Below are 16,314 nucleotides of genomic sequence, written 5' to 3' on the forward strand. Positions count from 1 at the left end.
CTTTACGGATGCAAGGAAGGGTCTGCAGTCTCCAAAACCACCTTGTCTCGCTGGATTTCAAGCTGCATTTCATTTATTTATACATCCAGTGGCAAAGATCTTCCTTTCAAGGTGAAAGCTCACTCTACCAGATCTGTTTCTACTTTGGTAGCCTTTCAAGCAAAGATTCCAATAGATAACACTTGTGCAGCAGCAACATGGGCTTCACTTCATGCATTCATAACTCACTACAAATTGGACGAGGCTTCCAGGAACAGGTCTTTCTTTGGTTCCACAGTACTCAGGAGCATTTTTCAGTGAGCCACCTGAGATAAAGGTGCTAGGGACGCTGTCCCAAGAGTAAGAATGAAGGCGAGATAGGACTACAGAACATAAAGAAGTTATGTACTCTCCATAACATTCGATGTTTGTAGTCCCTCTCGCCTTTCATTCTTATGAACCCTCCCTCCTGCCCCCTTCTTGAGGACCTTGGGGGTATTGTGACTATTGCCTTACCTCTATGTTGAGACCTTTCTACATGGTTTGTTCTTTCTTTCTTTCTTTCTGTATGTTTACTATTTGCAGAAAACAAGAACTGGGATACTTTAGCGGTGCATTATGGGATACCTCCTTGCTACAAGCCAACCAGAAGATTTTGAGCTAGAGAATTGCCGAGTCGGAGCGAGGTTCAGCTCCGAACCCAAGAGTAAGAATGAAGGGCAAGATGGACTATAAACATCGAATGTTATGGGGAGTACATAACTTCTTTTTCTGCATGACACTATACATGTTTTAAAGATTTCTTTCCCCAACCTTTAATGTTCTTGATTATGAGGGTAACACATGTGTCTAACACAGTCAGAATAAAATTAACATTTGGTAGACGAAGGGATGCTCCCCCATAACAACAGCAAGTATGTGTTCTGAGTGTGTGTTGTCTTGTGTAATGCATCACACCCACTTTCTCTCTCTATTTCTGTCTCTTGCAGTCCACAAGCTCCCCCTCCCCCTGAGCAGTCTTGGGAGGAGAAGCAGACAAGTGTTGTCCACCTCATGGCAGAAGATTTCAGAGAGTCACTGAAGAAAAGGAAGCATGCTCTAGTCATGTTTTATGCACCCTGTAAGTAGTCTGTTTTGTCATTGTTAATGTGGTCTTCTAAATGCTTGCAATATGTTTTTGAAATGCAGCAGTACAATGTGAATAATGTATATTTCAAATGCTTGAAGTTTTCAGTAACCTTCATTGCAAATTTTTATAGTAGTAAGGCATTCTTTGTCCCAGAATTGTCCTAAGGTGTAATCTTCTACATGGACAGCCCTATGGAACTTAACTGGTGATGATATACTAGGGAGGGATAGAGAACAACTAACAGTTGCCATCTTTAGTGACCCAGCAAAGGTATTCAATCTCGTATGTCTCAGTTCCCTTTTTCATCCACTTGATGTCAGCATTTGTCCCAATGCCTTACTTTCATTCCAAAAATTTGTCAAATCGACCCTTGCATATTAAAATCCCCCTCCCCCAGCACTAGTCAGTCAAATAGAATGTGTTTCACAAGGGCACATGCTTGCCCCACTTCCTTTTTCCATATCAAGAAACTACCTCTGGATCTTCCTCACCTTCTATTCTTATTCTGTGCCGATGGCATGGTACTGTACCACGTAAATAAATCTCTCACCACTTTATAAAATCAACTTCTTGAACTTCCTCCACCTGATTCACTAGGTCAGTAATTGAACTCACTTTATCAGAAACATGCTCTTCAGGACAACACAAAATCTAAGCAAAGATACCGCCACGCTACAAACCACTGACCACAACAGTGATACTATTGAAAACATTAACTCGTTTATGTAACTGGGACTCTAACTTTATCCTTCCTTCAGCTTCTGCCTACACTTAGACAATACGTGAAATAAAATGAACACACTGCTTTTATATGCTAAATTAATCCCCCCTCTTTCTCTCAAAGTCCTCCAGAATTGCAATAGGAAAAGGCAATTTACTATCCCAGCTATAATACGGCCTTCTTTTAATAGCAGATGCCTCATCACAAAATCATACACTCATCCAAACATTCGCCAATAAAATATGCAGGCTTATCTCTCACTCTCACACACACACACACACACACACACACACACAAAAATCACTACAAAGAGCAAAATGGGGGCCTCTCAAATAAAGGGCAAATCTGCTTCTCAGATAACTTTTCAGATTACTATGAAATCAAAGTTTATCTCTACTAGCCGCCAGACTAATATGGCCCTCCCCAACCTACAACTTTTAAAACCTTGAACATTCTGCACCTTTATTACAGGCCCCTCAAACTAAACTTAAATGCACTAATCACGGATTCTCTTTTCTAGATCCCAAAAATCTGGGAATCCATACCAACCTCACTTAAAGACGCACACTCTTACCAAAACTTCCATTTTCAGCTAAAAATGGTAAAATGCCATTTAATATCTCAAATCACACAACCCAATTAACCCGTAAACCTCCACATATGATACTTTTCTTTTTCACTCTACTGTAACCCCTCTATACTGTAATGTCTTGGCACAGTAGTACATTGCTGCAGTACGTCAAACTGTAGGTCCATAGCATAAGCAATCTCAGCTATCTGTATAACCCTCTTAAAAGATATATTGATTTGTATGTAACAGTGCAATGTATGTTTTATAAACCTGCTCACTTGTCTCTATTAATCTACAATAATTGTTTAGATGCATGTTTATCTATATTACTGTATGTAATTCCTGTACATTCTCAGCAATTATATAATTACAGTTGGCATTATGATTTAGAGGACTAAAGCCCCAAGTCCCAGGTGACCCAGGTTCTATTAGTGCCTCAGACATTTGAGGTGTCCGGTGGGGAGAACATTCATGTAGGCATTCCCTGCAGAGGAGCATGAGTAGCCCTCAGACATATTAGTCAAACATGCACTGGGTAGGGTGGGGTATCTAGAGGTAGGTCATAAATGAAAAAATACCTTAGTTAAAGCAGTTAACCCTCCACCCCATCCCCAGGCCAATCCCTTAATAGAAATACTCCAGGGGTTGTAGGAGAGGCTGATAGACCCAGTGATGGACTGGGCACTGGGGGTAAACAGGAAAGAATGAAGCAGAAGGGAAACACAAAAGCTGAAATATATATATATATATATATATATATATATATATATATATATATATATATATATACACACACACACACACACACACCTATATATAAAACCAGCAAATAGGCTATCAAAGAGAGAAAATCGCTGAGGTTTGCAGTAATTGATGAAAAAAACCTCTTCAGGTCACTTTATTAGAATAAAAATGAAGTACACATATTTGACCATAACGTTTTTAATGTTCTATCCAAATATTTAACTGTGGGGGCAGTTTTTGAGCACTCTGCTGCAGCTATGTCTCCCAAAATGTCATACATTTTCCCTTCATATATAATTGTGTCCATAATGACTGCTCCTCCACCTTTATCCGGTCTCATCACTCTAATTTTATTGTTACCAATTTTTTGCAATACTTGATATTTTGGGAGATACCAATAATTACAACAGGGTGTTGAAAAATGAAATACATATTTCCTATCAACAAATTGATATAGCAATTAATGGTATGCTAGCAGAAGGTTTAATAAGCCTTGATGGCTATAACTATATGCATAATGACAGACCTAAAGCCCCCTCCATTTTTGGTTTACTGAAAATACATAAAATTAATCTAACCCCCCCCCCCCGAGACCCATAGGTGCAGCAGAGGGCTCAAGACCTGCCCCTATAGCTAGGTATTTGGATAGAACATTAAAAAAGTTATGGTCAAATATGTGTAGTTCTTTTTTATTATAATAAAGTGACCTGAAGAGGTTTTTTTCATCAAGTACTGCAAGCCTCAGTGGTTTTCTCTCTCTGATTGCCTATTTGCTGGTTATTTATAAATATTACTTGGCAATTTTCTTCTTTTTTTCTGTTTATTTGTGGTGACCGGAGATATGGAGGGAGAAACCCATGTATCTAGAGCTGAATCAGCTAGATACGAGTAAGTAGGAGAAACTCGCTAACTGATTGACTAACTTACACAACTGTTGACTAACTTACACAACTGGTTGACCTCCTTACCCCTATTAGCCAATCCATGATGAGAAGCATTGCTGTGGCGCCTCCTACACTACACCAGGGAGGAAGAGGTGGGAATTTACGCCACGGAAAAGAACGCCAAGGTGAAGATAGAGAAAACTACAATTTGGACAATTCCTCAGCCAAAACTACAATTTGGACAATTCCTCAGCCAATACGGATTTTAATTCACAACAAATACTTCACATATGTAGAAACGATCATAATTACCCATTCACTTGGATTATGGTCCTGGCACTAGTGGTCAGCAGAACGGGAAAAGCAGTACTTCGCAAACAGAAACGCCAAGGGAAGAAGGTGACTGTTCAAATCATGCATTAATGAATGCCAACCTTAATGACTGGTTACTTAAAGGATGTACATACAATTTTAAACAAGGCAATAACAATAGAAAAATGTATGCAGATACATATGACAATGATTTGAATGTTTTCCATAACTTTGTGTTTAAATTTAAAACTTTAGAAATTGAGATTGCACACATTAAAGAATGTGTAAATTTGGGTATAGTATGAAGAGTTTAAGATTTTATAAGTACCCAAACAACATTACAGAAGGGACAGTTTTATATAAAGAAGTTATTGATATTTTAATCAATGTGGACTTGATATGCTGAGAGCAATGATTAAACATAATGAACAGGAAAGAACACCATTATATACACAAACTGAGGAGATAAATCATGCCATTATTAATAATTTAATGTTTTCAGTAGAAGGTGAAAAGGAAACATATTTAAATATTAGGCATAGACTAGATGAATAGTGTAAAGGGTTAATTAATAGAAAATCAAAAAAATTGGATAGAGACATTTTAGAATATAAAAGATGAAACAAACTACCCTAAACCGAAGGCCAAAAGGGAAAGTTGAAGTTATGGATATGAAAAGATGGGGCAGTCTGAAAACAGTGAACCATATAGAAATGATTGGGGAGAGACTAGCTTTGTAGAAGATGAAACTAATTGGATAGACCCTTTAGGATACCACCCCCTCCGAAGATCCAACAGACTGAAAAACAGAACCCCCCCAATTACATGGCCAATCAAAGATGGAGGGGAGCAAAGGAAGGAAGAAGAGGGGGGAGAGAAGGGAAAGGTATCAGAGCTAACCCCCTCCGTATGTGAGATTAATACTAACAATAACTATAAATATTGGTGTAACAATTTTAACATTTTCAACTATAGTAACATAGAACTTACCATAGAGCATTTCAACTTACTTACAAAGGGTTTAACATTTATTCCACAAAGAAAAGGAGACCTAACCAAAGTTTTATTAGATTTTAAGATGCTAGTTAGGAAAATAAACTTAGAAATAATTATAGCTTCAAACAACAACAAAACCAATAATGAATGTATTAAAAAGTATATATAGTCCACCTCTCCACCCTCAATCCACCCTCAACTAAAAAAAAAATGAAATAATTGTAGAGAAAGAAATAAGAAAAGCTTTTCCCAAATGCAGATATAAACCAAATCTAACAAAGGGAGAGAGGGAAGTATTGGATCAAATTAGTGACAACAATAAAATTAGAATGATGAGACCTGATAAAGGTGGAGGGACAGTCATCTTGGACACAATTATATATGAAGGGAAAATGTATGATATTTTGGGAGACACCAGTAATTACAACAGGGTGTTGAAAAGTGAAATACATATTTCCTATAAAAAAAATTGATGTAGCAGTTAATAACATGCTAACAGAAGGTTTAATAAGCCTTGATAGCTATAACTATATGCTTAATGACAGACCTAAAGTCCCCTCCATTTTTGGTATACTGAAAACACATAAAAATTAATCTGACCCCTACCCCCGAGACCCATAGTTGCAGCAGAGGGGTCAAACACTGCCCCCATAGCTAAATATTTGGATAGAACATTAAAAGAGGTATGGTCAAATATGTGTAGTTCATTTTTATTATAATAAAGTGACCTGAAGAGGTTTTTTTCATCAACTACTGCAGGCCTCAGTGGTTTTCTCTCTGATTGCCTATTTGCTGGTTATTGGTGAATATTACTTAGCAATTTTCTTCTTTTTCATTCGTGTGTGTGTGTGTGTGTGTGTGTGCGTGTGCGTGTGTGTGTGTATACACACACACACACACACACACACACACACAGAGGGAGGGAATGTACCTCTTGCCACATATCTCAAAATGGCAGTTTAGGGGAACAATGTAATACATGACTTAGAAGGTTTACATTAGTTTTTGTATATGTAGTACAAGTTCAGTTCAAGTCGTTTGTGTGTGTGTGTGCGTGTGTGTGTGTGTGTGTGTGTGCGTGCGCGCATGTGTGTCTTTCACTTGGGAGAATCAGCTGAACTTACTAAAATAAGGGATGTTTCTTGAAACATAAATAGCAAAGGCTTTGAGATAATACAGTGAACTGTCAGTTAACAGGAACTCAAGCAACAGGCACTCTCAAGCAGCCGGAAAAAATTCCAAGCAATACAGTACAGTCTGAACAATTCAGTTTTTCATGTGTTGCACTTTGTTTCCCCCCACAGAAACATACCTTATGCTTTTAGAGTTTGTTTTAAAAAGGAAGATAGAAATAAATTCCCTCTCTCCCCAACCTGAGAACAAGTCATACCAAACAAGTTAAATCGCTAAAATGTCAACACTCGTTCCATACTCAGTCAGTTTGCATCAGATTGTACATTCTCTGTCTGATCTATCTCTCTCTCTCTCACACACACACAGTCACTTCAGCTTTTATACATGCATTCACTCACTCTTTCTCTTTCCAATTTCTCATACCCACTCTTCAGCTTTCATACATCTCTCCCATCTCTCACACCTCCGCTTCTTCTTTCATACATGCATTCACTCACTCTATCTCTCTCCGATCTCTCATACACACACACTTCAGCTTTCATCGATCTCTCTGATCTTTCACACACAGTCGCTTCTGCTTTCATACATGCATTTACTCTCTCTCTCTCTTCCCTCTCTGTTCATTTCATTCAGTTCCAGTCCACTCAGCATGCCACTGAAAACCGTTCCACGTGCCACACTTCTGTTGGAAATAGAAGTTTAAAATATTATTATTCCAGACAGGTTTTTAATTACTGTATTTCAATATTAAAATCAAATCAATACAGTGTTTATGGTATAGTAGAAGGGAGAGTATTTGTCAGGTCTGTTTTTAATAGTAACTCTTAAGCAACCAGAAACTACACTTATCTGGCATCTACCAATCCCCATGGGTGCCGGTTAACTGAGAGTTTGCTGTTCAATTAGTTGTGTTTTTCTTCATTTATTTTTATTGAAAAATTATTGATTGAAGTTTACACACAAAATTGAGTACGTTAAATAGTGGCTTGACAACATACAGAAAAAGTTTAAATACAGTTTGGAGATGATTTTAAGAACACGGGATCATGTGACTACATGTCAGTTAATCTGTATGGGAATTCCCCTGTGTATATCATAATTACCCATTCACTTGTATCAAGGCAACTTCATTAGTTGGCTCTGGTGTGAGTTAAGTCAGGCAGTTGTGCAGTTGCATATGTCCTTACACAGTGTAGGTGTCCTTCAGTGTTTCATCTCCATTTTCAAGAATGTAATTTGGACCCAAGCAGCCTTTCTCAGTACAGCTTGTTACATAATAGTGTACATGCTTCTGTATATGAAAACATCTGAGAAACAATGCTGAACTGAGAGAGGAAGGAAGGGATCCCAATCATAGACCCACCATGAAAGGTCTCCTTAAATATTGCTCATCATAACCTTTATTTCCATTTTCAGTTCATGGCAGCGGCTGGTTCTGCCATGCCATTAGTGTAGCTCAATAGGAACCTGAAGTCCCACTGGTTCAGATCTCATACAAATAATTTGTTTCACAGATGCAAAAGGGTGCTAAGAGTCATGGCTGTCCTTTTTGAGTTAGCCAGGTCTCCATTTCAAGACTATAGATAGACTTATCCTGGTTCGTCCTGACTGTTACTTCCCAGGGCAGGTGGTGAGCATATCTTAACAACAGGACCTTTGGTCTTTCATTTCAGATAAAGCTCTTCTCTTCACATGATTAGTTGCATGCAGTCAGGCTGCTGAACCTGAGCCTTAACCAAGTTAAATGAGAACTCCAAAGGACAACCCAACTACCTTGTGGTAGTCTGTAAGCAGGGAAGATGAAGATGCTTTTCCAGCTGTCAGGAAGTTCTATGAATATGGTACTAGGACAGAAATGACATGTTTGTATCAGTGCTGTGTACAGTGTAGGTAAGTTCGGGATTTAGTTGAATTTTTTTAAGCACTCCAGGCAGTGTCAGGAATCAGAGCTAAATACAAACTGTATCACTTGCAATTGTATATCCATTTTGTTCTTCCTTACCTTCTTCACTTTCCTTGCACTATCTTCCTCCACTTACACCCCTCCCAACACTATTATAAATAACTTACTGCCTGTTTCTTACTCTTCCCTCTTCTCCAAGTTGTACAGGTTCTTTCCCTACACTGTTCTCTATCTTATTTCAAGTACTAACTAAAACCGTTAAGTAATGTAATACCTCAGAAATTTTATATTGTGTAATATTGTGTATGTCAAGACTGTGTAACTTGACTGCAGCATTGTGTGTGTACTGAACTGATTGTGTTCTAGTTTTACATTTATTGCATATGTGGGAGCTTTTCTGCCTGGGATTCAGCTGAAAAAGGTCAGCTATCTCAGGTGACAAATGGAAGTACTTAAAATGTTAAAATTTTATAGTAGTTGCATAATAGTTCACTATTATGTGAACTGAGGTAGTTGTAGCTATATATTTCATTTTTGGAGGGATGCATTTTGTTGTAGTGGGTTCAGAAATATACTAGGGAGTCATATTGTATATGTAATGTAGTGAGTATGTGATGTATACTTTAGATGAAGCTGTTTATGGAGTTCATTCATCATAAAGTTATTGTTAGATACGTATAATAGATATAAATATATATATATATATATATGTGTGTGTGTGTGTTTGTATGTGTATATATATATATATATATATATATATGTATATATATATATATATATATATATATATTTATATATATATATATATATATATATATATATATATATATATATATATATATGGATCTAGGACATTTGCTCGAGTGAGCAAACAACCGAAATCCAAATGGCCGGGCATACTTACGCGAAAGTGCTTTTCACTGAAGAAGCACTTTCATGTAAGTATGCCTGTTGCTGAGGATGTACTACGTTGCAGGTAAGGGAAATTTCCCTTTTCCTCACTGTAGTGCGGTCTTGGTGGGAGAATATTAAAGTAGGGGGTGTGGGGGGCTTGCTAAAATGTAAATGTAGTGTTTTATTTTTTATTTATTTTTTTGTAACATGCTTTAATGAAAGCGCTTTTTCGATAAAACGACTTTTGTTAGTGTGTTCGGTTATTATGGATTTGGATGTTTGCTCACTCAAGCAAACGTCCTAGATCCATATACATATACATACATATATATATATATATATATATATATATATATATATGTGTGTGTGTGTGTGTGTGTGTGTGTGTGTATATATGAGGGTGGAGTTGCATATCTGTAAAGGTAAAGCCACCAGAGGCAGCTAGAGAATGGAGGTCTGAAGGGAATGAAGGAGACCAACAAACAGGAGTATAGGGCAGCCAGTGTGTGTGCACATGCACGATCCTGGGTGGCATGGGGTGATGTGAGGTGAAAAATCAGCTTTTCAGTGCTACTTTATAGTATTTATTTGATTATATCTATTTGTGATATTGTTTAATGTAACTGTGCACAGAGGCTCACTAAAATAAAAAGAAAGATGTATGAGATCTGTCAGCAAACTACAGTAATCGCAGAGCAGACTAAGATGCCAGTGCTGTTTACAAGTAAACCTGTTGTCTCTGGTTTTACATACGAGTCTTCTAATTGTGTTCTTTGTTCCTTACCTTGTTCTTTGTGAAAATCCTGAACTTCATTAAATTGAAGACTATAGAGCTTAATCCTCCATGGTAATGATGTGTCCTCCTCTGTGTACAGAGTTACTGCTGAACGGTCTGAGAAACACTGGGGTTACATGTGACTGTTCTATCAGCTAGTGTATTAAGTAAAAGAAAATTAAAAAAAAATCTGTTTGGGACTGGCATTTGTGGACATTTAAAAAGTAAACTAAATTGTCAGTTAATTAAAAGTTTCCTAAGAGCTTAATAAGGTTCCACTAATATAACGATGAATTATGAAACATTCATTCTTTTGAGATTAACATCTTGAAAAACATTCCAGTCTCTATAGTTAATATCAGGTTACAGTTAGAAACTTTTCCATCTGTATAATTTTTGTTAAGACTTCTACCTGTCTTTAAAGCAGTCTAGCAGTGCTTGAGAATGTGTATCACGTATGTCTAGCAACAGATCAGCATAATAGTACTGTCTTCATTTTTTCTCTCAAGAAGAACATTGAATTATGTCTGCAATTTTAATTTATATAACTCTATTGGTATTTCTGAAGATGTAATTGCTTTGTTAGCTTTTTTTAATGTTTGACCACTGAGTGTTTAGTCTTGTGCATTTCTGAAACGGCTATATGTGAATTCAGTTTTTATAAAACAGAAGCAAATTAAATGATTTTATGATTAGTCTCATTTCCTTTTGAATTTCATGTTAGAATATGCAATCCATTTTTTATAGCTGTAATTCATCTGCAAGACATTAGTTTGTCACTGCATAAAACTCCACACCTTTCCACTTTTATCTATTCAGTATGCATAGTATTCAAACAATTCAAACATGCGTATTACCTTTTAAAATGCATTTCTTCTCTGAGAACATTTAATGACCTCTTTAAATGGTGTAACCTATCACTACTGTAACTCATTAAAAAATGTTTCCCCTGAAAGATCTAGTAGACCCAACCCAATGCCTTCCTGCCGTTGGTTGAGAGCTGCTTAAAAATGGACTTCTGTAGAAAAAACTACTGTAGTGAACCTTTTTGTCTAGGCTCATCATCTTCTTGGATAACAAATTGTTTATTTTGTATAAGATGCATCCTTTGCTGTCAAAGTGGGTGTTGCAATTTTAACCACACAAAATTATCTGCCTTCTGAAACAGTGCATGTTATTTGTAACAAGGCCCCTAGTTTCTTGTTAAAATATGTTTTACTGTAAAATATGGTTATTTATAATAGTGGCAGCCTAGTATCATGACACGCTCTTGTAGACCTACCCACAGTTATTATATCTTTTGGGGTTTGATTAACATATGTGAGCCTTCCCAATCCTTTCTTAGCTAAACAACGTCAAGAATCAATTACTTTATAAATTAAAAAGGAGTTTATACACTCACACAATGTTGTAATTTTTTTCTGCAAAAACATTACTATAAGAGATTTTATGTTCTGTATGCTGTCATACTTTGCAGGTCTGCACATTACAATAAGTCCCAAATTTTGTAAACTTTATCTGAATGCCCATTAGGTTCCCTATTGAAATATCAGGACTCAATGATGCCAAGACCTGGCACACAAACAAAAAGACTGAAAACACAGGAGAAGAGCAAATATTAAAATTTTCTGTTTTCCTTTAAACTTTTTTTTTTTTTTGCAGGGGGGGGCAAGCTTCCTTGTACAACTTGATGTCGGGGACAAGCCCCTACATACCCTAAACTTACATATATATATATATATATATATATATATATATATATATATATATATATATATATATATAAAATATCCTTACTCCTTACCATACATTGGAGAAAAGAAGTATTCCAAGAAATGACAGTCTCAGCCTTAGAAATGTAAGTTCAGATTTTCCACCATTCGGCCTTCAGATTATAGGGACTTAGCATTCCAATTCTTGATATTTCAAATTGTTAGCCAGCCTTTTATAGCGGTATGCCACCACATACAACTTTGTAGCTTGTATTTGATTTCTACATTTCCAGTTATCATCTTTCTGCTCATATTGCTAAGTAACATTTAAGTTAATCCTGCCCACCTTCCTCTTTTTCTCACCTGTCAAATAAAAATTCCGCTTCCATTAAATGATGTCTAATTATTGCTAGTAGTATAAAAATAAATAAGAGCAAATGGATGTTTTCATGGAAATACATTGCTGCAGTTACTGTAGTTTGGATGAAGGACAGTACTCCCCTACTTCATTTCTGTTTCCCTGGCCATACATGTACTTTTAACAATAGAACAAAAAGTAATGTGGGGATACTACAGTGTATGCACATAGGTTCATAGGTTCATACTAGGCTATCTGCCCTAGGGCATTTATAAGCCTAGCCAGAATGTGTTTGGCTTTCGCCACCCATTTTAAATTTATTTTGCTATGCCCTTTTTCGAGATTAGTATACTGTGCCTCTGTCTAACAGTGACACAGAAGTGATACCCGGGGTAAACCTGCGATCTCCCATCCACTCATCAAGATTCCTCTTGAAGAGAGTCAATGAGGGACTCTGCCTAACCTGGACTGGGATTTTATTCCAGAGTGAAGGGAGCCTCTGGGTTATGAATCTGTCCCTCCAGCATGTCCTATTTATTTCAGTGCTGAGGTTCAAGTCTCTCGGCCGTAGCTCGATGGGATTTGGATTTTCTGAGGTGCAGCATGTCCATTAATTCCGGGTTGGACATGGCTTTATATGTCAGGCACAGATCGCCTCTGAACAGGCGGTATGCCACTGAGTAGAGCTGGAGTTTCTTTAACCGGGCAGCATATGGCATCTGTTTGAGCCCTTTGATCCTCTTGGTGAGGTACTTTTGGGTTCTTTCCAGTTGCTGCAGGTGTCTGGTAAGGTACATCCCAAAAGGGGCATTGTACTTAATTATGGGCCTGATGAGGGATGAGTAAAGGGGCACAATGACCTCCCCTGATCTAGATGTGAATCCCTTCATGATTAGGTGGGCTATATAAAATGTTTTTCTAACCACTTTGGCCATGTGGTTGTCAAATGAGAGATTGCTATCAACTTGGGTCCCCAGGTCCCTAATTACTTCTTCTGCACTTAATGGATTACCACCTATGTGGTAATTTGTGGGCATATTGTTTTTGCCAAAGGGGATGACTATACACTTTTTGGCATTTAGCTTGAGGCCATGGCTTTGGCACCAGTTGTCTGTTTCTATGCGTCCCTTTTGGAGGATGCTTTTGTCGGCTGGAGAGTCGACTATGGCGCCCAGTTTGCAGTCATCTGCGAACCTGGTCAGCCACAGTCCTTCCGTGTTGGCCTGTACCTCCGAGAAATATATACTGAACAAGAGAGGTCCCAGGACTGAGCCTTGTGGGACACCACTTGTAACTGGTTTGGAGTCTGACATGGCTCCAGCAATTCTAACCATGTGGGTTCTGTCCTTGAGCCAGTTTGCAATCTATCTAGTGACATAGGCGTTTATATTTAAGATGGTGAGCTTATCTATAATACCCGAGTGGGGTATTGTATCAAAGGCTTTTGCAAGGTCCAGGTAGGCTGTGTGGACCCCCTTCCCCTCGTCAATGGCCTTGGTGACTGTTTCAAAGAAATCAACCAGGTTTAAGAGGCAGGATCTGCCCTTAACAAAGCTGAACTGGGTAGGATCCAGTGTCTGTAGGTCCCCAATATCTTTATTTATGAGGTCCATGATGATCCTTTCCATAGCTTTGCAGACCAAGCTAGTCAGGTTTATGGGGCGATAGTTTCCAGGATCCGTTGAGTCACCACCTTTATGGAGAGGGACCACTGTTGCTGTACGCCACTCTTTGGGCACATATCCTGTAGTAAGGCTGAGATTGAACAGTAGTTTTATGTTTGGGTTTAGCTCTTCTTGGAGTTCATGTAGGACGCAGCCCGGGACACCGTCTGGTCCCATTGATGCTGTGTTTTTTGCTTTGGAGAGGGCGGCTCTTACCTGAGCATCTGAGATGTCAGGAGGGCAGCACTGTGCTGGGATAGATATTTGCCCTTTTGGTGGGGGGGGGGAGTTTGTGCTGAACCTGTCAGCTAGGATGTTGGCAATGTTTGTGGGTTCAGAGTATTTTTTGTCATTTTGGACTAATTATGAGCATATCTGGGAATTACCACCCAGGTTCCTAACATAACTAAAGAAAGCCTTGTGATTATCCTTAGTGTCCTGTGCAATTTTTCTCTCAAAGCTGGCCTTAGACAATTTTATGAGTGCCCGTAGTTTTTTGCTAATACTGATCAGTGATGCCTTCCGTTTTTGGGATTTTGCTCTATCATTTAATAGCTTCCTCCTTCTATTGTATAGTTTGTTTATGGCTGGGGTCCACCAGACAAGGACATCTGCCTTTGGAGGATTGGGTCTTGGTTTTATTTGGGATCGCATGATCCATGCATTCCTGAAGGTGGTCATAGAATGCGTTTATAAAGGATTCTGCGGTCTGGGCCGTATTTTCCACAGGCCTGGGGGCTTTGAAGGATTCCACCTCAGTTTTGAGGAGTGTGAAATTTGCTTTAGAGAAGTTTTTCACTGTGGTTTTCCGGGCAAGGGTTGGGGTCGGGATGTGAATATCCAGTGAGATTAGTTTATGGTCTGGTCTTACCAGTGAGGGATACACTTCTGGTCTGGAGCATAGAGTCCCCATGTTGGTGATGATCAGGTCCAGTATGTTTTCCCCTCTTGTGGGAGTGATAACAAGTTGTTCCATAGCATTTGAGTTTATAAATTCTAGGAACCTTTGGGCTAGGGTGTTGGAGCTAGAGTAATGCTCCCAGTCTATGTTTGGGTAGTTGAAGTTTCCCAATATAATGGTGTTTGGAGAGACCTTCATATTTTCCAGTGTTCTCAGAAAGGCTGAGTGGGGTTCCTGGGTTTGGGAGGGTGGTCTGTAGCAGGCTATAAACTGGAAGGCAGTTTTACCCACTGTTAGTTGCACATCAAGCTCATTTGCTGCTATTCACGTATGTAAAGTTCAGTCCCTCAACAGCTTATGAACCAAATTGGCTTATTCTTTCCTTCAGTCATCCCAGAGGCCAAGACAGTTGTATTTGGTTTAATTCCTCCTCTTAATAAAGAATGTACTTTCTGTTGTTTTTAAATCTGTACGCATTGTAAGAAGTTTGTTATTGTGGGTGACTTCAACTTTAATCTTCTGAGCATCAGCAGTCAAGATTTGCTCATTTGGGTAGCAGACCAACGTTTAATACAAATTTCTTCCAAATCCACTAGACCAATATTAAGTCAAAATAACTACTTCCATCTTGATTTGGTTATTCCAAATATTCTTAACAAAATTTCCAGTCTTTATAGTCTCCTTCCATCACTAAATGACCACTGCCTTATTGCTATTTCTCTTTTGTAACCCTCAATAAAGCAGTAAGCTTAATTACCTTTAGATCGAAGTCTTCCATTAGATTCCGTTCACAGGTGTTTACTAGGCTAACAAGCAAAAGGGCCTTTTTAAGCCTAGCCATGCATCCCAAATCTCTGACGAGTTTTGATACCCTGGATAAGTGTAAGCATGGGCCTGGGAGATTAACCATTTCCAGGTTACCTGTTTGCATCAGAGACATAGGTGCCAAACCAAGGATGAATTTCCAGTTTCCCATCGAATTGTCCAAGTTGCACTTGAATTATATTAGGGAGGAACTCTGGTTCACATGGATGGGGAGCGTGTTCCATAGACAGGAAAGTCTCTGTTATACATACCTATCTCTCCAGCAGGTCCTGTTTGTATCAAAGGCAAGGTTTAAGTCTTTAGAATGGGTAATTCTGGTACTGTTTGTTTTGTGGATATGCAAGAGGCCCATCAAAATGGGGTCTGACAATGCCCTGTATGCAAGGCATAGATCTCACCTCAAAACCCTGTAGGAGACAGAATACAGGGTTAGGGCCTTGAGGCGGTCTGCATAGGACATACTACTTATACCCTGTATTCTTTTAGTGAGGAACCTCTGTTGACATTCCATTTGTTGGATATGCCTGGATAGGTACATACTAAAGGGGGCATTGCAATCAATGATAGGTCTGATGAGTGCTGGTCTGATGAATGCTGAATACAGTGGAACAATGACTTCCTTGGACTTGATGCCATACCTTTGTTTATAAGTTGCTCAACATAAAATGATTTCCTCACCACTGCAGACACGTGATGATCAAAGGCTAGATTACTGTGTGTGTCTCTAAGTCCCTGACTACTGGGTTAACTCTAAGGGGTGTGTTGTCAATATGATAGTTACCAGGGATAGATGACTTCTGAAAGGATACTAT

General features: G+C 38.5%; 1 protein-coding gene across 2 annotated transcripts in view; it reads left to right on the plus strand.

Annotated features, from left to right (window-relative positions):
- PDIA5 (protein disulfide isomerase family A member 5) overlaps window positions 1-16,314 on the plus strand; it is a 2,083,676-nt gene that overhangs the window by 1,786,689 nt on the left and 280,673 nt on the right. For both annotated transcript variants that reach the window (XM_044074910.1, XM_044074911.1), the window contains one exon: window positions 969-1,099. In XM_044074910.1, the coding sequence (XP_043930845.1) occupies window positions 969-1,099 (131 nt within the window). The remainder of the gene's footprint in view (window positions 1-968; window positions 1,100-16,314) is intronic.

Source organism: Protopterus annectens, chromosome 6.part0, assembly GCF_019279795.1.
Source record: "Protopterus annectens isolate FY-2018-M chromosome 6.part0, PAN1.0, whole genome shotgun sequence".
Lineage (NCBI taxonomy): Eukaryota > Metazoa > Chordata > Ceratodontiformes > Protopteridae > Protopterus > Protopterus annectens.